This window comes from Panthera uncia (genome assembly GCF_023721935.1).
Source record: "Panthera uncia isolate 11264 chromosome E2 unlocalized genomic scaffold, Puncia_PCG_1.0 HiC_scaffold_20, whole genome shotgun sequence".
Taxonomy (NCBI): domain Eukaryota; kingdom Metazoa; phylum Chordata; class Mammalia; order Carnivora; family Felidae; genus Panthera; species Panthera uncia.
The window spans coordinates 23,761,036-23,786,040 of record NW_026057589.1 but is presented as its reverse complement, the minus strand read 5'-3'; the positions used below and the strand labels follow the sequence as shown (position 1 = coordinate 23,786,040).

At 52.4% G+C, this 25,005-nt stretch overlaps 1 protein-coding gene across 1 annotated transcript in view; it reads left to right on the top strand.

The window, feature by feature from the left end:
- The window catches only part of ZCCHC14 (zinc finger CCHC-type containing 14), a 57,671-nt gene extending 34,590 nt beyond the window's left edge, over positions 1 to 23,081 (top strand). The window contains 11 exon segments of the mRNA XM_049622631.1: positions 8,178 to 8,249; positions 10,883 to 10,992; positions 11,641 to 11,735; positions 11,815 to 11,869; positions 12,879 to 13,158; positions 14,842 to 14,933; positions 15,636 to 15,763; positions 16,594 to 16,734; positions 16,819 to 16,958; positions 16,960 to 18,316; positions 18,932 to 23,081. Coding sequence (XP_049478588.1) covers positions 8,178 to 8,249; positions 10,883 to 10,992; positions 11,641 to 11,735; positions 11,815 to 11,869; positions 12,879 to 13,158; positions 14,842 to 14,933; positions 15,636 to 15,763; positions 16,594 to 16,734; positions 16,819 to 16,958; positions 16,960 to 18,316; positions 18,932 to 18,987 — 2,526 coding nt within the window. The 3' untranslated portion in view covers positions 18,988 to 23,081.
- Positions 23,082 to 25,005: the final 1,924 nt, after the last annotated feature.

Sequence of the window (25,005 nt, the reverse complement as noted above, 5' to 3'; positions counted from 1 at the left end):
GGGGGGGGGGGCAGAAAGCCAGGCGTGGGCCGCGGGCGGGCCGTCTCCAGCCCGTGCGGCTGTTCCCCCCACAACCGGGCCTCGGCAGCCCGAGTGCTAAGCGTCGTCTAGACTGCTGTGCTCAGCTGCTGCTGGCTGCTCACCAGAGTTGGCTGAAGCAGAGACTCCGTGTGAAAATTGAGACACGCTGTGTATTAGGATTGGAGGCACACAGTAACGGTGGTTCGGTGGCCTCAGAGTGTGCCAGGAGGCAAACTGGGGAGGTCCTTCGGGGCCTGGGCTCTCCCAGCCGACTGCTTTGATCCCCTGGGGTGCAGCCCCGAGCCTCACGGTCCAGCCTGGCAGCCAGGGCTCCAGTCGTCACATTTTCATTCCAGGTAGCAAGAAGAGGAAGGGAAAGTTTACTTTTCTCTTTCTTTTAAGGAACATTCCTAAAGCAGCCACAGGTACTTCTATTTCTGTTTTGTTGACCCAGACTGAGTTTCTTGGTCCCACTTAGCTGCAGAAAAGGCTGGGAAATGTATTCTGGTGGCCATGTCCCCACGGTTCTGTTTCTTACCCGCCACGTTGTGTGAGCTTCTCCTTTGACCATGTGCCTGAATACTGATTGACAAGGAAACCTGCTTCCTGCATCCTTGTGGGGAGTGTTCTCAGGAATCAAAGCTTCTGGTTAGTATCTAGTACGCATGCTGTGTGTGGTTCGCTAAGTTTTCACAGCTACATTGAAATACTTGAAATACTTTTACCACTAAAAGAATAAAATCTTCGTTTGATTTGGGAGATACACTGCATTATGGGGATCCGTTGTTCCTGTTCTGCTATGCATGTGTCTTCGAATATACGGGAAAGACTTGCCTAAGGTTTTGGAGGTTGTCAAAACTTGGGACTGGCACCCACGTCTCAGCAACGGGAGAACCTTGGAATCCCGAAATCTTTAAGGCCTCAAAGGGGCGGGACTTAGCAGGTCCCTGGGACCCTGAGCACGTTTCCTGTCCCTCGTGCTCTGTGCCTCTCTGCCATCTCTCCCCTAGGGGTCCCCCGCCTCCGTGGGGTGGAGCCGTTCTGGGCTAGGGGGCCCCACTCAGCCCATCTAGTCATGCTAGGCTTCGATCTGCCCCCGTCCTTGGGCCCACGACCTGGGCTTGTGGGAGGTGTGGTGACTGTGTCCGACACGATGCCCACACCTTCTCTCTGAAGACACGAGCTTTGGTGAAATACACACTTAGCCTCTTGTGTCCCCTTGGAGGAGGGAGTGATGGTCAGGGGTAGGGAGGCAGCGGGCTGGCGAGAATGGGGACGCAGTGCCCTGAGTCCCCTGCAGGTGAGCTGCACGACTCCGAAAGGAGCCTGGAGCCCCGGCCTTGTGGCCACGGGCAGCTCCGAGCTGGCGGCACCGGACCTGGGAGCGTCGCCCGGTGTGGATGCCGTCACACGGGTGAGGTGTGTAGTTGAAGACGTTTCTATCCCAGTGGGTAAGCTGAAGTGTTTTAGCACTTAACGCAGAAGCTTCGGTTTCTGAAGAGCTCCCTCCTCCTGATGTGAGAACTGGTAAAAGTATTCTTGTGTTCGGGAAAGTGGTAATCCTCCAGTAACCCGGAAGTCCAAACTGGTTTTTCTTTTGGGGTGCTGACTTGATATCCTTAAGGACTTCACAGCCCACGCTGTCTTTGAAGGCACAAAGGAAGGACATAGTCACCATGAAAAAAATATTGTTTACCAAACACTTTACTTTGCACAGCTTAAACTGTGTGCTTGTTCTGTGCTGGGCTTAGAGGGGTGCCGCTGACGGCTGCTGTTTATGCGTCAGCTTGGGGACTCCTGTCCCGCAAGGAAGTGAGGCCACCTGGGGGCCGCGTACAGTTGGGCATATAACTGGGAACTCTGCTAATAGCGTGTGGGTGGCCTGGGGACAGCAGTGAACCTGCCTTGGCTTACCCTTCTATCATCTGGAACGACCCCCCCCCCTCCCCCCAATATAAGCCCCTGTGGATTTTTCCGTTTTAGAAATCAACAAGCCAGCCCTCACGTGTGTATCGAAAGAACAGTAGCATAGTCCAGGCAATTTTGAAAAGAAGACGGTTGGAAGCTGCACACTCCTGACTTCAGGACTTGCTGCTAGACCCCAGGGGCGCCGGTTTGGGGGGTCACCACAAGGTGGGGGGGAGTCCTCAGCTCTGGGCAGAGAGTCCATGGTTAGACTGACAGGTAAACGGCCAATTGGCAGGTGGGCAGTTCAGTGAAGAAAGGATGATCTTTTCTTTCTTTCTTTCTCCCTCCCTCCCTCCCTCCCTCTCTTTCTCTCTTTCTCTTCTCTTCTCAATGTTTATTTTTGAGAGAGAGAGAGAGCAAGTGAGTGTGAGCTGGGAAGGGGCAGAGAGAGAGAGGGAGGCCACAGAATCTGAAGCCGGCTCCAGGCTCCAAGCTGTCAGCACAGAGCCCACCATGGGGCTCGAACCCATGAACTATGAGATCATGACCTAAGCCAAAGTTGGATGCTTAAATCAACTGAGCCACCCAGGTGCACCAAGGATGGTCTTTTCAACAAACAGTTCCCGAGCGAGCACCTATATGCAAAAATAGGAACCTTGACCAAACCTCACACCTTATACAAGATTACTTCAGAACTGGTCATAGTCCTAAACGCACAGCCTAAAATTATGAGTGTGGAAGAAAGCATACAAGACTGTATGGCGAGGCGGATTTCTTCACAACAGTACCAAGAACACGATCCATAAAAGACAAAATAAATACATTGGACTTGCTCAGGATGTCGAACTTGGTCCCCAGAAGGCACCTTGAGGCCTGCCTGGGTGGCTCAGTCAGTTAAGCATCTGACTCTTCGTTTCGGCTCAGGTCACGATCTCACAGTTCCATGAGCTCGAGCCCCACATCAGGCTCTGTGCTGACAGCTCAGGGTCCTGGAGCCTGCTTCAGATTCTGTGTCTCCCTCTCTCTCTGCCCCTCCCCTGTGCGTACGCGCGCGCGCTCTCTCTCTCTCTCTCTCTCTCTCAAAAATAAACAAACATTTAAAAATTAAAAAAAAAAAAGGCGCCTTGAGGAGGTGCAAAGACAGACCACACACCAGGAGAAGGTGGTTGCAAGTTACATATTTGGTAGAGTTTTTATTTAGAGTTTGTAAAGAACTCTCCAAACTCAGTGATAAGAAAACAACCCAATAAAAAATGAGCCAAAGATGTGAACGGACACGTGAGCAGGGGACGTGTTTGGAGGACCAATGTCCCACGTGAGCACGTACTCCGTCTGTCTGACTAGTCATTAGGAGAACGTCAGGTAGACCCCTAGTGAGGCTCTGCGTGCCCACGTGGTGGCCGCAGCTGGGGACCGTCCCCGCACTGGTGGGGCATGTGCACAGGGCTGCAGTGTCTTTACAAGGTATCTGGTAGTTCTCTACAAAGTTAAATATTTCCCTGAAGTCTGACCCCTCAGTTCTTCTCCAAGGTGTTGATCCGCAGGAAATGAAAGCATTTGTTCCCACAGAGGTTTGTACAAGAATGTTCACGACAGCTTTATGTGTACCAGTCCGAGTATCCGTCCACAGGAGGGTGTGGGCCTACCCGGAGTGGAAAGGACTGAGCTGTTGCTACACCAGCAATGTGGAGAATGTGCAAATAATGACACTGTGTAAGAAAAGCCAGAGCCCTTGCCAGAAAAGAGCGTATTCTGTCCGAGCCCACTTGCACAAGGTTGTAGGAGGCGGACACTAACTACGGTGACGCAGGAGCAGCCTCCTCAGGAAAGGAGGAGGAAACTTCTAGAGGGGACGGGTGTGTTCGTTGTATCCACAGGAGTGATGGTTTCCTGGGCATAAATGCGTGCCCCAAATTACCGAGTTTTACACCCTTTAGATAGGTGCAGTTCATCGTCTGTTATAACTCAGTAAAACTTTTTTTAAAAAGCTACCTGAGGATTAAGCCTTTCCCTTTGCCCACAGAACCCTAACTAATGAAAATTAAATTGTCCGTTAAGTGTGGCATCTCTTGTACGGAAATAAGCAGCTCCTGTTCTGGGACTAGAGCAGGGAGAACACTTCTAGGGGCGTCCTCCGCGCGTGGCGGTGGGCCTGTGTGCTGGCAGCAGAGGGGCCGCGGGGAAGCCTTCCTCCTGCCAGCCTTCCCGGGTCCGGGAGGGGTCCGCGGCCCCTGCCCACCGGCTTCGCAGTCCTGTTTATCTCCAGCTTTAATTTGTACGTATCCCTGTTTTCCAGGAGACAGATGAAAGGTGTCTTTTATAGGAAGGCTGTGTAGCCGGATCGAGATGCCGTCAGTATGTAAAAAACTGTACTACAGGTTGCACTCTGCGCTTCCTGTTCTTTTCCATGGAGTTGGTTGTGTCTTTTGCGGAAGTTGTCGTTGCTAGTCACTGGTTACTGAGGAGAGCAGATCAGGAGGCGGAAAGCAAGCGACTGGAAATCCAAAGTTAGTACGTAACCACGTACGTGGGAAATGTCCGCATTTACCAGTTCTCTCGCTCTCACTGTTAAGACACTGGAATAACTGAACCTTTTTTTAATGAAAAGATTTTCTTGTTAGATGTGAGGATAGAGAGGGGGAAAAAAAGACCAAAAGATGACCCAACCCCTTGAAATACTTACTGGACTGTAGGATTTTAATTGACTTAAAAAGAACTGTGGAACAATATTAATAAAAAAAACATTCTTTTTGTGCCATTCTTTCCCAGGAATCCAGGCATTACATTTATTTTAGTGCTAGATCTTTTCTTTGGAAGTTTTATTTTTTCATTTCAAAATAATCTTGACTTCTCTGAGTATCATCTCACCGTTGACAAAGATGAGTCTTGACCACTATTTTTTGAATTAAGTTTCTGTTTCTATCAGCTCTGTATGCAGAGAGCGGAGAGTCCAGTAATTCTGCGTCCACGGCCAGGAGGAGCAGGGAACAGTGCGTCTTGACGTGTACCACAGTGGCTGCGTGGTAGTAGCGTGACTGTGTGAGGGTTGCTGATCCTGGAGCCACGTGGTACATGCTCAGGGCTTTCCCTGGAATTGTCTCTGTTTGTGTGCCGGTTTGGTTCCTGCTTAAGGAGCGGTGCCTAGAAGTGGTTTCACCCTAGGAGTCCCCCAGTCGTCCGAAACCCCTCATCGCACTCAGTCCCGGCACCCCGTTGCTTCCATCTCTGAGCTGCGACTCTGCTACCGTGTGGAGCGGTGGTCCTTGGTGGGCACGCGGCTCTCCCCTCACCACCACTTGCCTCCCTCCATGCAGGCACCATCGCCTGTTCTCGGGTCTTAGGTCATCCTTTGGTGGCTTCTTAGGGTGCTCCGGAGGTGCAGTGTGTGAGGTCTGTATGCTCCCGGCGTGGTACCGAGAACACTCAGTTGGCAGCTGGACATCACTCTTCCTTAGGAAATGGGGAGCACTCCTGTCTCACTGGTGCTTTTCAGGGTTTCCTCAGTCCTGGGTGTTTGCCCACTCTTCACCCATGCTTGGCTGTGGGTCTGTTCTCATCATTGTGCTGGGACTGCACGGACCCTTTTAACCTGAAAACTCACATCCATCATTTGGGGGCCTCGTCCTGAATCCTCCCTTTTGATTTCCTCTGCTCTGCTTTTCTCTGTTTTCTTGCTTTGGAACTCCTGCTGTCTGCATTTTGGATCTCAAGACTGGTTCTTTCTTTTATATTTTTCTCTGTTTTCTTTCCCTTTGGTATTTCGGTCCACTTTAGGGAAGACTGCATCATCTCCCCTCTCTTCAATGGAATTTTTCACTCCTGTCCTGTTTCCATTTCAAGGAACGCTTTTTCTCTGACAGTTCTTTTTTCATAGCATCCTGTTCTTGGCTATGCTTTCTTCTGTAGTTCAATGAGAATAGTAATGATTGTTTTTAGTTTTTTAAAACTGTTTTCTTCTTCGCACATGGCCTTTGTTTCTACCAGGCCTACTTGGGCTCTCCCAGGCCCGGTGCTAGATGTTCTAGTGCTGGGCCCGCCTGCTCACGTCCGGGCTGTGGCAGGGCCTCTGGCCGAGGTGCTGTGGGCGACACAGGGACGTCGGGGATGGAGCTGAGAAGTCAGTCAGGGGACTGAGACATAATGTGACGTAGTCTATCTGTTTTGTGCACGTTTTGCGTTTTGTTTATTCTTGGGGTATTTTACAGTCTGTCTTGGTAGCTCTTTGAATAGGTACAGGCGACAGGAAAATTTTGTGCCATAATTTGTCTGGCAAGTTTTTTCCTTGGTGGTACGTAAGATAATGGGGTAGCTTACAATTGGTGCCACCTTGGATTTGACGGGACATGTGTCTAGCACGTGGCATGCCATGAGGCTGTTCTGTGTCCATGCCCCTCGTCCCCTCCTCTCGTGCAGGGGTGTGGGCCCGCGGGGAAGGCTGAGGGTGAGCGTGAAGGAAGCTGTGTCAGCTGTAGAGCACGGTGGTGCCGAGGCCAGCCTGGAAGTGAGCCCTTGCTTTCTGTCTGCCTTAGGCTGAATTATCAGCTCCGTTGGGAGGTAAATGGAAATGTGTCAGGAGCTGACAGCTGCAGCGATTTTGCCTGTTTCAAGCACATGACTTTTGGGGCAGCGGGTGGTCTGTTTCAACATAACGTGATCTGTCCATGCTGCGCTTGTTGCTTGGGCGTTGGATTTCGTGTTTCGTGGGGTCTCAGATGCATTCACGGATGTGAACGTGGACAGAAAGAGGCAGACTCTGACCGGACTCCGTCCTCCCTGGTCGGAGAGGCACGAGGAGAAGAGAGGTCCTCCACCCCGTGTTGCACTTTGGTAGACGCGGGACGTCAGCAGTGCTTTGGGCCCGGCGTCTAAGGACCAGAGCGTTCCTGCCTCTGGTCGTGGATGGTACTGGTATTTCATGGGTAGCAGCTTGCTCCAAACGTGTGGCCGGTGTCGTGAGAGTTGTTTGTCTCACGCAGGAGCAGGCTAGTTAAGTGCACCTTGTGGGGTCCATCTGGGCGGCGAGGCACATTCGTTCAGAGAGCGCCAGCGTGTGACGCGGAGAGGCCGCTGTGCGCCCGAGCTCCGAGGTCAGGGGAGGAGCCCCTTTCCTCAGTTGGCTTGTGTCTCGTGGGAGCTTGGTGAGACGGCCACCTTCATACTTGTCACGGCAGCTGTGGGGACGGAAGGGACTCGTGTGGCTTTTGGCGGAGGAAAGGGGACGTGGGGGGCCGTCAGCAACCACGGTGGGCTGTTTCTTAGAAGGTGCGGGCAGGAGGGGGGAGCAGAGGGGGGCCACCCAAACCGCCACGCTCTGTCTACTCCATCGCTGGAAACATAATGCATTCTTTTTCGTCACTTTACTTCTGGGCTTGAAACCCTCCAGTGGCTTCTTCTGGATCTGAGGGCAAAATCCTTGCTTCATGGTCTAACCCCTCTTGTCGTGGCCCTGCCCGCCTCACCCCTCACACCCGTGCGCCTCTTCCTGTGGTGGACATGCTACTTCCCAGTTCAGGCACCTGAGTGCTGCTCCCCCCCCCCCCCCCCCCCCCCCCCCCCCCCCCCCCCCCCCCCCCCCACTTGTTGGTGGTGCCCACAGGTGGTCAGGAAACACTGGAAAAATGGGAGGGAGGTGACACAGCCCTCCCTGCAGGGCGCATGCAGTCCGTCTCGGGAGGCCTGCTTTGACCCCGGGATGAAACACAACCTCCCACCCCTCGTGTGCGGGTGAGTAAGTGCAGTGTGGACAGTCTTGGGCACACGCAGCACTGTAGAGCTTCTTCCAGAAAGCCCTTTCTGGTGCTTTCTACCCAGCCCGTGGCCCCAGCGCTCTGCTAGTTCTGACTGGCCCGGGCCTGTTCTGTCAGGTCCCTGAGGGCAGGGGCCTTGTCTCCTTCTGCCCTAAGAGGAGGTGCACTTGAGGATGGTGGGCGCTGGCATACACGGCCGGTCGTAAGGGTGAGCGACTGCGTACGAGTTTGTGGAGCCAGCCTCAGACTCCATGCTTGTGAGTAATTGGTGATATTTGAATAATTGCACACAACAGGAAGTTAAGCCTTAGGGACTTGAGCCAGGTGAGCTTTCCTCTCACGAGTCAGGGGATGTGTAACTACCCCATTCACAAGGTCCACCACACTTAGGGCTCATCACGCTCACTGCACCTGTGCCCACGAAGATTCCCCGGACAGGTGCGTCGTGAGTCACACATGTGGCGTCTGTTTTTAAGGTTTGTTTGTTTGTTTGTTTTCAAGGTCTTGTGGTCTGATTCTTCAGTAACATCAGTAACCAAATCTTCCTCTGAAGTGACTGAATTTATGTCAAAGGTAAGGTGATTAAGGGCTCTTAAAAAATTAAAAGGCTCTTGATAACACTGCAGAGTGATTTCAGTGGATTGCTTCCTTCAGCTGGCAGAGCAAGTAATTGGTGCATGGCCATAAAAGCCTGGTCCCCGGTGCCGCGATCCGATCTCCCTGCAGTTGTGGAGGGCACGAAGGCGCAGGACGCTGTGGCCTGCACGGGCGGCTGAGGGGTGTGTGGTGTGGTTACTCTGCAGCGGAGGCTCAGAGACACTCCACCTGGTTCCACCTGGGTCTGTCGTACATACTGGATTTTCCAGTTGTTTCAACAGCTGTCACCTGAACAAAAGGTTCCAGTACTAACTAAATGCCACTTGACATGTGTACATACGTAGGCACGTGCGTGCCTTTATGGCTAATACGTCTTCGGAGTCCACTGGCCCGGGTCAGAGTGGTGAACCTCTGTCTTTAGCCAAAGCAGGTGCATCTTAATGAGTCCCCTTATTTCATGGAGTGACGTACGTAAGGTGTCTCCGAAGCGAGTGTTACGTTTTTCGCTATAAAGTCAAGGACGTAATCCTGTAGGAGAAAATCCAGGTGATGGGTCCTGTTTTAAAAGCTCAGACAGAAGTTGTTCGCTGGCGCCTTTCCTCCTGGCCTGTGAGCCATGCTTTCTGGGATCACTGCCCCTCCCCCTGGATGCACTTTCCTCTGTCACACTGAGAACGCTACATTTCCTCTCCTGTGTGCCTGGCCTCTCGATTGGTACGAAATCCATCGCTCTGGCCTGTGGTGATGCAGGCGGGAACTTGGACCCGCTGGGTGGGCGCAGTGCTGCTTGTCTGCTGGACTTGGGGCTCCCTGGCCTCCTTGGGGATCTGGTTTGTTGCCTTTTGTTAATTCTGGAGGATTCTCACCCATGATCTCTTCACATGTTTCTTCTGCCCCATCCTTTCTCTGGCCCTGGGATGTCCGCTCCATGCACCTGGACCTTGGACATTGTCCACAGCCCTCGGGTGCTCTGTTTGTTTTTCTTGCTCTTTCCGCTGTGTGTTTCGGTTGGACGGTTTCTGTTGCCCTGTTTTTAAGTTCCCTGGGGCTTCTCCTCACCTCTGCCCAGGCTGCTCCTGAGGCTAGTTAACGTGCCGAGTTCTTCATCTCTGGGACTGTGGTTTTCTGTTTCCCTGGGGTTTTTTTGTTTCTTCTAGCTTTTCTGTTGACACGTCTTCTACTCAAGTTTCCATCTCTCTGCTGTGATTTCTCGTTTGTTCATGTGTGTTGTCTGTGTTCTCGCTAAATCCTTCAGTATGTTAATCATGGTTATTTTGTAATCCTGTCTGATAGTTCCAGCATCTGGGTTATCTCTGAGTCTGGCTCTGATGATTAGCTTGACCATAGTTTTGTTTTCCGTCTTATTTTTTCCCCTTATCTTGCAATTTTTGACTGAATGATAGATATCGTGCTTAGAAAATGTAGAAACCGAGGGAAGCCATGTATCTGCTTGGGAATGGGCGCCCTGCCGCTGCTCTCAGGCCCTTGGGGGGGTCCTCGCATTGGTCCAGTCAGGAGTTGAGCTGGGTTTGGGTTTTATTGCTGCTGCGGGCTTCTGGTCCCTCACTGCACCTGGAGCTGGGGGAGGGGCGTGCAGTGTCAGAGGTTCCTGTCAGTGGTCCGACTTCATTCTTAGCCCTCAGTAGTCCTCTGTGTCCATGGCCCGGAGGGGAGACTGCGGTCACTTGTTGCTTGGTAACAGACGTAGGGGTGAGGTGTTCTCCATCCCCTTGGTCCGGCCTCAGTCCCAGGCACAGGGCCCTGGGGGGCTTTCTCGGCATCCCTGCCCCTTTCTTCCCCAACAGTGGCTGATCCCGGCTTTGTCCTGGCGTAGCATCCTCTGCCCAAGAGGGTTTTTGCTTTTTCGTCAGGGCCAGAGGGTCGTGCGCATATTACCTTCCCCCCAGAAGCAGGGCGTCTCTGCCCGTGGCCTCATGCCAAGCAGACTCCCTCCCCTCCTGTAGAGGCAGGAGGGTATTGCTTCCGCCTCATCCCTGAGGCTTAAGGGCTTTTGTCTCGGATTTAGAGAAGGCTCCAGGGAGAGGCATTGGGGGTTCCTGCCAGGCCCCCAGGGGTAGCCAGCCCCCACCTCTGCCACCCTGGGGACTCTCTCCAGTCTCCTGTGGAAGCAAGCTTGGGAAGGAGGGCACACTCCCCTGGTGTCTGGGGCTCTCGCCTGACTGATGTTTGGCCCACACTCAGCCCGCGGGAAGTGTCCCGTCTTCTGACCTCTTCTGCCTGCTGGCGTGGTGGCCCCCTCTTCCTTGTGCTCTGCCACAGAGATGGGTCATGTGTTTTGTCTCTCCTTGGAGGGGCAGGTCCCTCTTGAAATTCAGTTCACATAGTGACCTTGCAGCTTAGTTCTCTGATGGGCTCACGGGAAGGAGATTGTGTAGATGACCAAGCTTTTTCCTGAAGCTGTGGTGCGAGCGATGTTCTCTTGTGGCTTTCCCATCCCGAGTGGAAGTAAAATCCCAGAGAGCTGAGACAAGGGTGGGCTGTAGCGTCCCACAGATGTCAGCACCCAGGACCTACCCGGTTCTCAACCGCAGGGCTTCCCGTGTCAAGTGAATTTTGACAGACCTCCGATGCTTTTCTGTCTCTTTCAGTTACCTCAGCTGTACCCCGAAGAAAATCTGGAGAAATTCATTCCTTGCTTGGCTGGCCCAGATTCCTTTTACGTAGAGCGAAGCCACATGGATCTGGAAGCGGACCTGAGGTAATGCGCCACTGTGCCCCTGCACCCGCGGGCCAGGGGTGCTGCCCCGTGGTACCTGCCCGTGGGCCTTGTGGCGTGGCCAGGGCTGGGCAAGTGCACGCCTGAGCCTCGTGGTCACCCCAGCAGCTCTTGAGGGGACATGTTGTGTTCAGCAGTCTGGGTCTCTGTTTCGCCTCCATGGATTTTCCTCCCTTATGGAGGATTTAAAGGCATGCTTTTGAAGATACGAGTAAAGGAATTTCATAGTATATGTCACCGTTTAGTGTGATTTTGACAGTTTGATGAAATGAGGTCCCATAGTGGAAAGCCGAGACCGTTGCGGGGCAAAACAGGGCCCGATGAAGTCCCCCGGCCAGCGTCCCCCAGCCGCAGAGCGCGCCCTGGCTTGGTCAGTGTGCGGAGCGGGCAGGCCTGTTGCCTGGGTCCGGGCCCGGAGACCCAGCCCCTGCGACGGAGGTGGCCCCGGGGGGTGGTAAGAGTCGTAACAGGGGTCCGGCTGAATTGAAGCAGAAAGAGTCCGGGTTGTGGTGCTTTTGTTCACCTCACTCTAGTGTGTGTTTCTCTTCATTGGAAATTAAAATTTGTCTCCCGGTGAGTTTTTGGGAATACCACCTTAATGCTGATAAAACCACTTTGTTTAATTTTTAGGTATTTGACTTCATTACCTTCTCATGTATTGAAAAACGACCACATTAAGAAATTTTTTAGCACTTCATCTCCCACCCAACAGCTTCAAAGTCCAAGTGAGTTTGTGAAATGTGATTAAATACACAAAATCGTTTCATTGTGCGTACACTTTCTGACATTTATTGTCACTTACAGGTCCTGGCACCCCTTCCCTTTCCAAAGTGGGCACCGTGATGGGCGTGTCTGGAAGGTGAGACGTTCCTGGGTAACCAGCACGTTTCAGGTCAGGGTGGAGCTTCTGCTGATGATGTGTAAAGACTTGTTCCCAGAGTGAAGTCATTTTTGGAGTTGGTCTCGAATAATGCTGTGAGAGGATTGGATACAGATGCTCTGGTTTATGACTTCTCCACGTAGAGAAGCAAGTGGTTTTCTGAGCCACTGGAGCCGGAATTCACAAGGACCCTTTATCGCAAATGCCAGTCTCCGGGCCCCGCACATTCTAGGAAACCAGAATTTCAGGGAATCTTCCTTTTTATAAGCAACCAGGGAGCGATTGTGGCCGTGAGGTGGCACAGCCGGCGCTCCAAGGGTCCTCTGTCAGCACGAGGCCCGACAGCAACTGTCGCAGTGCTCAGGGGACAAACAGGCCATTAAAATGGGCCCGTGTCACAGTCACACAGGTGCACAGATGGTGTGACGATGCCGTCGGGTAACGAGGCCCGTGGAAGTGCTGCCCTCTTCCCCTCCGCGTGGCACAGAGGGAGCACGCGATACACGTGTGGATTTGCGGTCTGGTGTGAATGGGGCCAGGGCAGAAAGCCGAATGCAGAGCGCTCCTCTCAGCCCGCTGCTGGGACTCGGTCAGAAAACACGCATTCGGTTGTTAAAGATGTAGGAGTCCGTTCTGTCACGTATGACAGAAGTAACAAATGAGACAGTGAAACCAAAAGTCTGGCGGTGACACACACGAACACGCATACGTGTGCATATGCTCTCGCGTGAGCATACGAATGCACCTGTCTACGCACAGATGCGTGTACTCACGCACACCCTACAGGTACAGAAGCGTGTGCACATATGTGTACGTGTGCACAGCTACGGACGCCTTCCGGGTGGTGGTGTCGGGGAGGGGCGGCGGCAAAAAAGGGCTCTGATGTCGGCAGGGGCTGGGCCTCCCGCGCAGTCCAGCCTGTCGGAGCTGGCCCCCGTGCCCCTCTCTCTCGTCCGCGGCAGCAACCACCTGTCTGCTGTCCCCACAGGCCCGTGTGTGGCGTGGCCGGCATCCCCTCCTCTCAGAGCGGCGCCCAGCACCACATGCAGCACTCGGCCAGCGCGGCCGCCTTGCCCCACTGCTCCCACGCGGGGGGTGCCGGCTCAGCCCTGGCCTACCGGGCCCAGATGGACACGTCGCCCGCCATCCTGATGCCCTCCAGTCTGCAGACCCCTCAGACCCAGGAGCAGAATGGGATCTTGGACTGGCTGAGGAAACTGCGCTTGCACAAGTATTACCCCGTCTTCAAACAGCTCACGATGGAGAAGGTACGTGGCTGCCCCGCGGGCAACGTAGTCTTCCTCTGAGCTCGTTCCTAGCGGGCTCGAGTTGGGTGTCTGTGCCATCCGTGCTGTGGAAGTCACACGGCCTGGTATTTGACACCCACGGGTGTGTGCCCCAAGTCCTGCACGCTCACTGGAGGGGGGTGGTGGGTTTGGATTTGAAGTCTCCCTGCAGCCAAAGCACAAACTGGAACAGGACTGGTTGTAAACATGTTTTTTTAAAGCCAACTGTGGTCTCCGCAGGTTAGATACTCCGTGCAATTTGAAGGACATCGTATCCCCCAGCATCCCTGCCATCGGCAGGAATGGGGAATTTCTCGTGCGCACGCTCCCTTCCGGTGCAGGAAGGGCCCATTTTACAGGGGTCCCGAATGCTTGGACCCAAGGGAACAACCCACTGATGATCTGGCTCGATTGAGGGTCATAGAACCAAAAGGAATAGATCAGTTTTGTGTCTTTCAAGCAGTTCTACATAGGGATAATTTTTTATAATAAAGAATTTTGGTGAGCATTTTCTCGTTCTAGAAGATTCTGAAGTTTCTTAAGTCTTGGTGTCTTGGCGATAAAACTAAATGAGGCCTGTAGCAGTGTTTGAACTGACTCCCCCTGCTGGGTGCAGTCACTCGGTGCTTTTACCTATGTAAAAATTTCATGTGTCCAAAAATCTGCAATTGAACCTAGAAATCAAGCTTTTAGTACCTAATAAAAGACGGCTCTTAAGCATACAGTAAAACCTGGGATTGCGAGTAACTTGTTCCTGTTCTGCAAGTGTTTTGCAAGACGAGCAAACATTTCTAATAAATTTTAACTTGATAAACGAGCAATGTCTTGCATTATGAGTCGTACATGATGCTGAACGTCACATGATCACAACTGAGGCAGTGGTTCTTGAAATTCGCTTGGATATGAGTACTTTGATTACAAGCATGTTTCTGGAATGAATTATGCTCACAAACCAAGATTTTGCTGTATTTGTAATACCCTTGGCTTACGATTCATAACTCTTGAAAACCACATTTTGCCAGCCTTGCCTCATGGTCAATTTAAAATGTTACAATGTAGGAGTTGAATTTTAGCCATAAACATCACCAGTGACATTACGGAACCAGAGTGTTGTGTTTTCTTGGTGTCAGACCTCCGGTTAGCTAGCCATTCGATTCAGATGACGTCTGCTCTGCTCTTCTGGATCACTTGCTTCAGGACAAAGTGGCTTTGTCCCTAAAGTGGTGGTGTTTGAGACAAAAGTGCTGCTAAAAGAACAGTCCCTGTCCGCAGGAGAATAAATGGCTTGCATTTGAGGGGGTAGATCCCAGGACGGGAGGGGGACACTTCCACCGGTCCAGTCTCTGTAGAAGTGGAAACTGAGGGCATTTTCTTTACTTGCCTGTCCTGGACCTTCCAGGTGCCCTGGCTTCTGCAGGCGGCGAGTGGAGGGCCTGGGGGACACGGCCTGTGAGCCTCATGTGTAGAGTGACCGTTTCGTATTTTGAACAAGGGACACCATATCATTTAGCAAGTGACCTCATGTTCCCAAGGCTTTCATTGTCCAGTTAGGTTTGATCCGTTTACCTATCCTACTGGTAGAATGCATTTATTAAGTTCTGTCTCAGGTTCTTTGTTTTCAAAGTTCATTCTCAATAACTTTGTAATTTCTTTCTTCTGTGGAAGTTTCTGAGCCTTACTGAGGAAGATCTAAATAAATTTGAATCCCTCACCATGGGAGCAAAGAAAAAACTCAAGACTCAGCTAGAGCTGGAGAAGTAAGTGTGCAGCTGCGGAACGTGTGTGTTTATTTTCATTTCTAACATACGGGGGGGGGGGGTGTCTCCTGATCAGATGGGGGCCCCCAAATGTGGGATGACGATCAGGTGGAAACCTAGGCGTTGAAAGAATTCACCTGAGGCAGAACAAAGGAGATAGAAGTCTACTGAATGCACCAGGGAGCAGGGGCAGGACAGCAGAGGAGAGACTGTCTGCCAAGAGGCGGTGGGGGAGGGGGCTCTTCCTAAAGGCGGAAGATGAGGAAGGACGGCGACGCCTGGAATTCTCCCATTTTTGCTAACTGTGCCTGGTTGTAAGGAGCACGCTGGTCAGTTAGGGCCAGTGGATATTTCGGGGTGGGTCCGGGCCTGGCTGTCTCGGATCCACATTACATCGCCCAAGCCTATTTTCCTAAAAGCGGCCTCTACGCTGAACAGGTACCAGCACTTCCAGTTAAATGCCATTGACTGGATTATTTTGATTGCTTATCAAAGCTTCATTAATGCTTTTAAAATTCTACAGATGTGGTTTTGGTGTGCCAGGCAAGGCCCTTGGCAGTGAATCTGACCAGCCACAGTGCCTCGTTTTCCACGCCTGGGGACATGTGCGGGGCAGTCACCCCTGTAAGGAGTCTGCACGAAAGCAGTTCCTCCGCAGAGGACCTGAGCGCTCACTTGCTCGCACCCTTTCTTGCCACACAGGGAGAAGTCAGAGAAACGGTGCCTGAACCCTGCAGCTCCACCCCCGGTCACCGGCAGCGGAGTGGCTCGCGTCCCCCCGACCAGCCACGTGGGTCCCGTGCAGACCGTGCGAGGCGCCCACGCTGCAGGTAGGTGTGGACGGACGGATGGGCGCGGGTGGCCGTGATGCAAGATCTCGGGCCCTTCCTTTTGAGAATCATGAGATCACAGACCCCGCCCTATTGCCATTTGCAAAATTTCAGTCTATACAGTTCCTTCTCGTTATTTTGGCTTTTACCGTCTCCACCGCTAGAAAATAGAAGGGACATTTGGGTTAGAAGCTGGAGGCTCGCCTGAAGGTGTTGGGGCAAACGAAGTGGAGCCAGAAGCTACCTGGCAAGAGGGAAAGAGAAGGAAATCCCCAAAATAGATGAAGATACTCTTCTTCCCCGGGCGGGTGCGGAGAGGTCACGTTTAGGTCCTTGGCCCGAACCGCCCAGCCTGCCTGACCGCAGCCTCCCTCTCGGGGGACCTCTTCAGACGGGGTGGGGGACGCCTGTGATGGCCGCCCCTCGTATGGACGGTAGCAGCCAAGAAGAAAAACATGCCTGTGTGGCTTTTAAGTGGTTGTTTGACTACAAAGTTGTCACGTCCCTTGGTCTTGTAAAACGGGGTGTCGGGTGTCCCTCGGTGTTGTGGATCTCACTTAACGCGGCACCGTGGTGGCCGGGGGACCCTTCTCCCTTCGCAGGCGTCTGAGTAGGGAGGCACGGCGGCCCCCGGCCCCACGCGCACATCTGCGGGTAACTCGCTGTGGGCCCTCGGCGGTCTGTGTTCTCCGAACGTCGGGGTCCCGTCTGAAGCGGGGGCGACGGCACCCGCCTCACGGGGGCGGCGCGACGGGTGCGCGTGGAGGGGGGCGGGGAGGGTGTGATAGCCGCCGGCCGGCGCGACCCGTGTGGGCCCCCCTTCTCCGCAGCGCTGCGGGTGGAAGTGGAGCAGCCCCCTCACCAGACGGCCCGGGAAGGCAGCTCCTCCGAGTGCTCCAGCTCCTCGCCCAGCCCGATGGGGGTGCAGGCCCGGGAAGAGAGCTCGGACAGCGCCGAGGAGAACGACAGACGTAAGGACGCCCGGCGTGCCGAGCGCTCGGCTGGCCCTGCGCTGGCCCGGGGCGGCGCGCTGACCGCTCTGTCCCCGTCTCTAGGTGTGGAGATTCACTTGGAGGGCTCGGACAAGGAGAAGCCCGTCATGCTCCTGAACCACTTCGCTTCAAGCTCTGCCAGGCCCACGGCCCAGGTTCTCCCCGTGCAGAACGAGGCGGGCTCCAGTCCATCGGGTCACCACGCCCTGCCCCCCCCAGATGATGGCTGCGGCCTCACACCTGGCGCCCATCCGGATGCTGAATTCTGTGCACAAGTCGGAGAGGGGGGGCGCGGACATGAAGCTCCTCCCGCCTTCCGTGCACTCGCTGCTGTCTCTCGAAGAACGGAGTAAGCTCTCGGGACCGAGAGGCGGCATCAAAGTGGACAAGAACTTCGGCCACGCCGTGATCGACGCGGCCCCCACGCCTGGCCCCCAGCAGCCTCTGCAGGTCCTCTCCGCGCTTGCCGAGAGCAGCGCCGTGTCACCCACCGTCTCCTTTGGTCCCCGTGCCAAAGTCGTGCACACGTCCGCGCTGGACAGAGTCCTGAAGCCGGCCCCGCAGCCCGCCCCGGGCGGGGAGACCAGCACCGCTGCTGCGGGCACGTCCAGCACCGTCTTCCACGTGGCCCGGCCCCCCATCAAACTCCTGGTGTCTTCATCCGTCCCCGCGGATTCTGCCATTTCCGGGCAAACTCCCTGTTCCAATAACGTGCAAATAAGCGTGCCCCCTGCAATAATAAACCCCCGGACTGCCCTGTACACCGCCAACACCAAAGCTGCCTTCTCTGCGATGAGCAGTGTGCCCGTGGGGCCCCTGCAGGGCGGCTTCTGTGCGAACAGCAACACTGCCTCCTCCAGCAGCCACCCCTCCACGTCCTTCGCCAGCATGGCCACCGTGCCCAGCTGCCCGGCCCCCAGCTCCAGCCCCGCACTCTCCTCGGCCCCCGAGAGCAGCTTCTACAGCGGCGGCGGCGGCGGCTCCGGCTCCCCCGGGAACATTCCCGCCTCCGCCCAGAACCACCACCACCACCACCACCATCAGCAGCAGCCGGCGCCCCAGCAGCCCGCGCCCGCGCCGCCCCCGGGCTGCGTCGTGTGCACGTCGTGCGGGTGCAGCGGCAGCTGCGGCTCCAGCGGCCTGACCGTCAGCTACGCCAACTACTTCCAGCACCCGTTCTCGGGGCCGTCCGTCTTCCCCTTCCCCTTCCTGCCCTTCAGCCCCGTGTGCGGCAGCGGCTACGTGGGCGCCCAGCAGTACGGCGGCGGCGCCTTCCCCGTGGTGCACTCGCCCTATGGCGGCGGCGTGCCCCCCGAGCCCGTGCTGGGCGGCCAGTCGGCCTTCGCCGTGCCGCCCGTGCAGAGCTTCATGGCGGGCGCGGCGGGCGTGTACCAGGCGCCGGGGCTGGTGGGCGGCGGCGGCGGCGGCGGCGGTGGCGGCGGCGGCGGCGGCGGCGGCCCGGGCCATAAGAAGAGCGGCAACTTGTCGTGTTACAACTGCGGGGCCACGGGGCACCGCGCTCAGGACTGCAAGCAGCCGTCCATGGACTTCAATCGGCAAGGTAAAGGCGGGCGGCCTCGGGGCGGACTGAGCCGCCCCCGAGGGCTTACTCCTTAGGGAATCTTGCAGGCTTGTTTTTGGAAGCGAACACTAATGTTTCAAATGCTCTTTGGAGAAGCATGGGATTCTCCATAGGCCGTGAAGCCCCTGGAAGGGTTACTTTGTCTTTGAGACTGTTGATTCCAGCCTGCTCCTTCTTCTAGAAGGGCCTAGCTGGCTGGGGACGGGTCGTCTGGCCCGGTGGGATCTCCTGCCATGCGGCGGAGGGGAGCACGGAGGGGGGGATTCGGGGTCGAGCTGATAACCGAGGGTGTGGCGCTCGAGTCTAGATGCTGCAGGTCCTAGGCCTGTGGTGCCGGTCAGGCCACGCCTTACCCCGTCCCGGCTCCTGGTCAACAGAGGACCGGGCTGGTGACCAGCCAGGGGACCCCTGGTCTGCGCTGATGCACTCGTGGAGTCTAGTTTCGGGGGTGGGGAGAAGAGGTGGTCCAGGTATCCAGCACCGCATCTTGAGCAGTACCTCCAGAAAGAACTCTGGACGGCTTGGTTGTTTGTGCTAACTGTGCAGTGATTCAAATTTGATCTCTTTCCCCCTCCCCCCCCCCCCCACTTCTAGGTACTTTTAGGTTGAAATATGCCCCTCCAGCAGAAAGTCTGGACTCCACAGACTGATACTTTCCTCTGGCAACAGAACACTATTAAGCCATGGAGACATAAGGAAATTAAATACAAGACCGAGAAGTCTAGTTGCTGTTGAGCTTAATATTTTTAATCCAAAGGTGCTTTACTTTACTAGACTGGATAGAAAACCTAGTGTAGGAGTGCATCAAACTCAGTTTTATTGCCAAAATCCTAGATTGGAGCTTGACGTCAGGACTCGCCTGGTCGGCGCCTCCACCGTGGTCGCGATGCAGAGACCTCCGTCTCCCGAGGAGCATCGCCATCCTCGGTCCTTCCAGGCTCACATGTAATTCCAGGGCAGCTACGCAAGATCGGACTCGAGTACTGAGGGTCGGAGTTCCCTGCGTGGCGTTCCACCAGTCGGACTCTGGTCACCCCTGGGTGAGGGAAAATGTCGCCTCTGTTTTGTTCTGTTTTTGTTTTGTTCTGTTCCTTGAGTGGTTAGACACTAATCTCTCTGGGCTTTTTAAGGATTGCACTACAGAAGAATGTAAACTGATGCCAGTCTCTGCGGTTTTGGGAGACAGACTCCCTGAGACCAGTCAGTGCAAGACACTCGGAGAATCTGCGTTTAAGGAGTTGGCACCAGCAGGCCGCGTGACTTGGTACACGACAAAGATGTCAGCGTCTCCTTCCCTCCTTAAAACACTTGCAGCAGTTTCAGGTTTTTCTTTTCCTTTTTTTTTTTTTTTTTTTTCTGCGAATACATTTAAACTACATTATTAAATAGAAATAGTTACTCGCAACAACTTAATATCTTAAGGGTCCAAGTCCCAGAGAATCCCTAGTTGTCAGAGCTTTGAGAATCCTTCCTCCCCAGCCCGTCAGTAGCGTGGAGTCTTGGTCGTCTCCCACCGCGACGGAGCTCTCGCAGGGACATGGTAACCGCCCGGCCTTCGTGGGCTGGCTCCGAGGGACGCTACGACACCCTTAGCAAAGTTGGCAAGTTCTTTTATGTCACACGGATCTCCCGAGGCCCCCAAGGCTGACTGCTAACGGATTCACACTGGAGACAGACATTTCAACAATGATACAGTCCTGTAACTTAGGAGCAAAAGATTTGAAACGTTCTCCTGTCAACTTCTTTTGTATTAGGCTGTGTATTAATGGTTAGTTCCGTGAGAAGTTACCTGGAAAACTACAAGAGAAAGTGGTTAAGACTCTGAAAGAGGCCGCACCAACAGGACAGAGCCACAAGATCTGCACGAGTGTGGTTTTATCCAATGTGGGAAAGAAATCCTCCCCACACAGCTCTCGGTGTCACCCCATTGCAATGAAAGTTGCTTGGTCTGAAATGTAGGGACTTAAATCTTCAAAGCTAAAGGGAGTTTTCTGCTCAAATAACAATATTACTTTAAACACTAAAGCCTTCCATATTAAAATACTGATTGGTTAGGCCTTGCCCAGGGATTTTGCAGTGGAGTATGTATTAAAAAAAAAAAAAAAATCATAATACTCAGACCGTTCTTAAAATGGGACAATCAGCCTCATGCCGAATTGGTGTAAATCAAAAGAATACCCTAGAATTTGAGGCACTGTGATGTGAGGCTTCAAATTTTATGATCCGTTTCCTGGCTGCAGAGAAACTAAAGCAGAGTTGTTACATTTTTTAATGAAAGGCTTTTAGTAGTTTTTTAGCGTTTTATTTTAGTAGAGTTTCATTTCTATGCAATGCAGAATGGACAGACCTCTGTACGTGTCTGTCTTCCCAGTGCACAGTATTACGTACGGTTTTGAAGCAATGGTGATGCTTACGGCAACTTTTTTGGGGGAATGTGACATTGATCTCTTAATTGTAAACACTACAAAATGTCAAAATAACGAGAACTGACACAACTTTGCCTTAAAGAGTACGAGCCTGGAACTTGTCATATGATGTTAGAGGAAGACTTGGGAGTGTCCACTGATGTTTACGATTTTAATATTTCTGAAGGCCGTTATGGTGGCCTGGACATGTGCTGAAAGCCAAACTTTTAAATTTTTTGGTTTTTTAAAAAAAAAAAAAAAAAGAAATATTTTAAATAAATCCTATTTCAACACGGTGAAATTGTTGAAAACTGTCTCATAACAAGAGGAAAAAAAATCGTATTTAGGGTTTTTGTTTTAGTGGTCAGTATTGGGGAATGAAAGTGTCTGTTGTTACCCTTAGGACTATTTTGATAAATATTAGAAGTTAGCGTTCCATATAACAAGAAGTTGAAACAAGATCTTTGATTTGAAGTATGACATTCAAATTGAGGTAAATGAGTCCAGACATTGTGCGGCTGTGTTCCAGTCATCAAAGGTCTTAGAAAAATCCCCAGTTGTCTTTGGAAGTGCATGTGCGGTGTGATGTCTCCAGTGAGGCCATTCCAAGGTGAGAATTGTGAAACGTAAATGTGACATACACGGGACATAAAGCATTCAGCTGCCGATCTGTGCGATCTCTCCCCAAGTGAATTTCCTTACTTGGACTTGGGAATGTTTGCTGGCAGTATTATCTCCGATGAATTTCTCTCCAAAAGCAACCAAAGTCGTTAAGCCTAAAGAGCGTTTTGCATTTCCTCAGATGTCCTCATCTTCTTAGAAACACAGATCCGACTGACCCTTTCAACTACGTAGTCATTTTCGTGAAACCATGGGCTCAGTTTCCAAATGCTGTAGCAACCAGGTAGGTGTGGCATGGCCACTTGGCTGTGTGTGGTCTATCGTATATCAGAGTTTCTCACCCCATTTTTTTGTCTTCAAGAATGGGGGAAGTGGAATGTACAGGTTGAAGTAGAATACAATGTCGAGGTAAAACAACTACTTAAATTTTTTTTTTTTTAGCCAAACATCCAATTTTCTACCTTCTTTTCTAATTTTTATTTCAAAAGTACTGAAAATTGGAAAGTGTTTAAATGTTAAAACTCGTAATTGCTAAAGAGCACTGAGGAAATGGGAGCTAGCACTTACAATAAAGACAAAATTATTTTCTTCAAAGCAGGTACGTGATTGGGTATTTTGAAAAAAAAAAAAACAACCAACCAGCATCATCTGTAATCTCCAGAAGATCACAGGAGTCAGCTTGTGAATATGGTAGCTAGTAGGTTCGGTGTTTTAATGCACTATTTAGAAGTCACTGTAGCTAGTTTGCACTACGCTGTGTGCGGAGGTGCGGGGGGCGGCAGCTCAGCCCAGCGTCACACACGCGGCCCGGTGGGAGCACCGGCAGATCTGATCAATCGGGATCTGACCGAGAGGCTTGCTCTGGGCCCACTCCAGTGTCCCTGGAGAGCGCTCGCCCAGTGGAATCAGGTTGCACCCTCCTCACTCCTTGTCATTTTGTACTCTTCCTGCTTCTGTGGTGGGTTATTTGATGCCTTGCTAGTTTTACATACTGGTTACTGATGGCGTACGAATTGAGTCTTAAGGATGGTAAGGGAAGCCGTGTCTTTCCCAGAGGATGGGCCTGTGGAACCTGAGCGGGCGGACCTCCTTTCCACAGTGCAGACGACTCCCCAAAGAATGAGTCAGGTGACGTTTAAAACCATGGGTTCTGAAGAGGCTCAATTTGCAAAGTCCCGAGGTTCTGAATGAAAAAGTCTCTAATCAGCACTCTCGAAACCACACACTTGCTGGTTGAGGCCCAAGGTCGACTTTGCTACGCTGTTCCAGGTGGAGGGGAGCTCAGTGCGTCATCAGTGTCCTCAGTCAGTCCCGGGTATCGTAACAAGCCCCTCACATGCATTAAGTTCTCACATGCACAAGGATGAAGGCTTTGGTACTGAAACCGAAGACTTCGTGTACTCAAGAATCTTCACAGCTTATATTGGACAGATTTTCTTTTTAGGAATGAAGGAAAATTCTCCCATTTTTGAGCCATTCTTTTATGTCAATTCTACAAATTGCATGTAACTTTATAAATATTTTTAAAAGATATAGTTTTGTAAATATTTAATATTCTGCTAATTTGATTTTGAATTGTAAATGTTAAGTATTCTGTTTTTGAAGTTTTTATGTTTTATTATACTTTGTTAAAAAGGAAAAATTGTACATTTTTAGAATGTTTTTATGAGTAAATTTAATGTACTGAAAATAAAAATTAAAAAAAATGTTTCATTTTATTAGGCCTTTGTTTCCTAGAAAATGGAGCACACATCCTTTTTGAATAAATCGAAATTCTTGATCTCCAAACTAGGGAGTCAAACCTTGCCTTCTCAATTTGACAAGAGATACGTGGTCTTAAATCCATTTAAAAAAATTTTTTTAAGTTTTTCTGTAAGTTTTGTAACGTTTATTCATTTCTGAGACAGAGACAGACCGTGAGTGGGCGAGGGGCAGAGAGAAAGAGGGAGACACAGAATCCGAAGCAGCCTCCAGGCTCCCAGGCGGGGCTCGAACTCCCAAACCGTGAGATCATGACCTGAGCCGGAGTCAGACGCCCAACCGAGCCACCCAGCTCAGCTGCCCAATTCCATTTTCTAAAAACTGGTTTTCTTTTTGAGAGAGAACTTGTGAACAGGGGAGAGGGTCAAGGGCGAAAGAATCCCAAGGAGGTTCCATGCTCAGCGTGGACCCCATCATGGGGCTCAGTCTGACCCTGGGATCATGACCCGAGCTGAAATCAAGAGTCAGACGCTCAACTAAGCTACCCAGGTGCCCCTTAAGTCCATTGTCTATCATTTCCCACTTTTTAAAGACATCCTTGCCTTGAACAGAGAAGTTACTCTTGATTTGGGGTTTAAAGAAGGTTCCATGAGAAATCAAGATTGGCAGGAACAGATAGATGTCGAGGATACTTGAGACTTTTGTAAACGTGTGATTTACACACGGCACGAACGTGTCCTGGCATTTAAAGCTCTGTCCTCTCTGGATTTGGGACAGTGGCGGTCTAGTGAGCACAAGCTGGCCCAGGACTGCACCGCCCCGAGCAGTGCCACACTCCCCAGCAGAGGTCCCCAGGGCCTCTTGGTCTCGTCGGGCCTGAGGCTGCCCAGAGAAAGGTGCGCACGTGGCTCGGGGCATCAGGGCCCCCGTCAGGAGAGACCGCTGGCCCATCCTTGTAGCTGGCGGCAGCCTCCCCGACTGGCTGTTTGGAAGAGAGAGGGGCCTCTGAAGGGGGATGTGCGCACCTGAGCAGCACAATCGCGGAAGCAGAGCGTTTCCTCAGCTCGCTCCCCGGGTTCTTCCACAAACCTCTGAGGTGCCTGCTTCCAACTGGGAATGGGTGGAGGTTTTCCAGGGCGTGGTGCTGGCCACTGCTTGGCTGCAGTCTGTGCCACCTTTCCCTGATGAAGCACGAGGTGCCCGTAAACCACGAAATGTCTTCTCGACCAGGCAGCGCATACTCAACACCTTCTGTGGGGTACTTTTTCATTTAGAGTGGCAGGGTCCCAAGTGTTTATTCCCACAAAACACCCGGGTCCCACATCCATCCGTACACTTTGTGGCCGGTCTTTTAGTTCTCAGGAGACTCCTGTTTGGTAAAGACAAGACGAGCTGGCAGAACCTGGACTGAGGTGAGAAAGGTGCCTCGGACAAGGCAGAGCCCTTCAGAGGTGGGCACCCCTCTGCCCACTCCCGGCCCCCCACCCCTCTGCAGCGAAACCAGCCTTGGTGCCGTTAGGAAGGAAATTCCCCGCCTGGCACGGGATAGCGCGGACGCTATACCACTGCGAGTATCGGATACCGATCCATTAAACTGAACTCGGCGACGGGTTTTCGTTGTGCCTTTATTCACCTTAGTTCATTAAAAATGTACTTGGCTTAGAGATCCTATAGTGACCACCCACTGATGTGGGGTAGAAGTCGCGCCCTTCCCACATGGTATTTTTTAAAAAGCTGAATTTCTTCTAGGAATCTTATCACACAGGAGTTACAAGAATGTCAGGTATAATGATGTGTACAATCTAAACAAGACAGGCTGATTAAGAATTTACATAATGTAAAAATACACATATTAAAAGTTAGCCGCGTGGACAGATGCATGCAGTGGGAGTGGTCGGAAGGCTGGGGAGTCAAGCGCCCATATGCAGCAATATTCCTCCC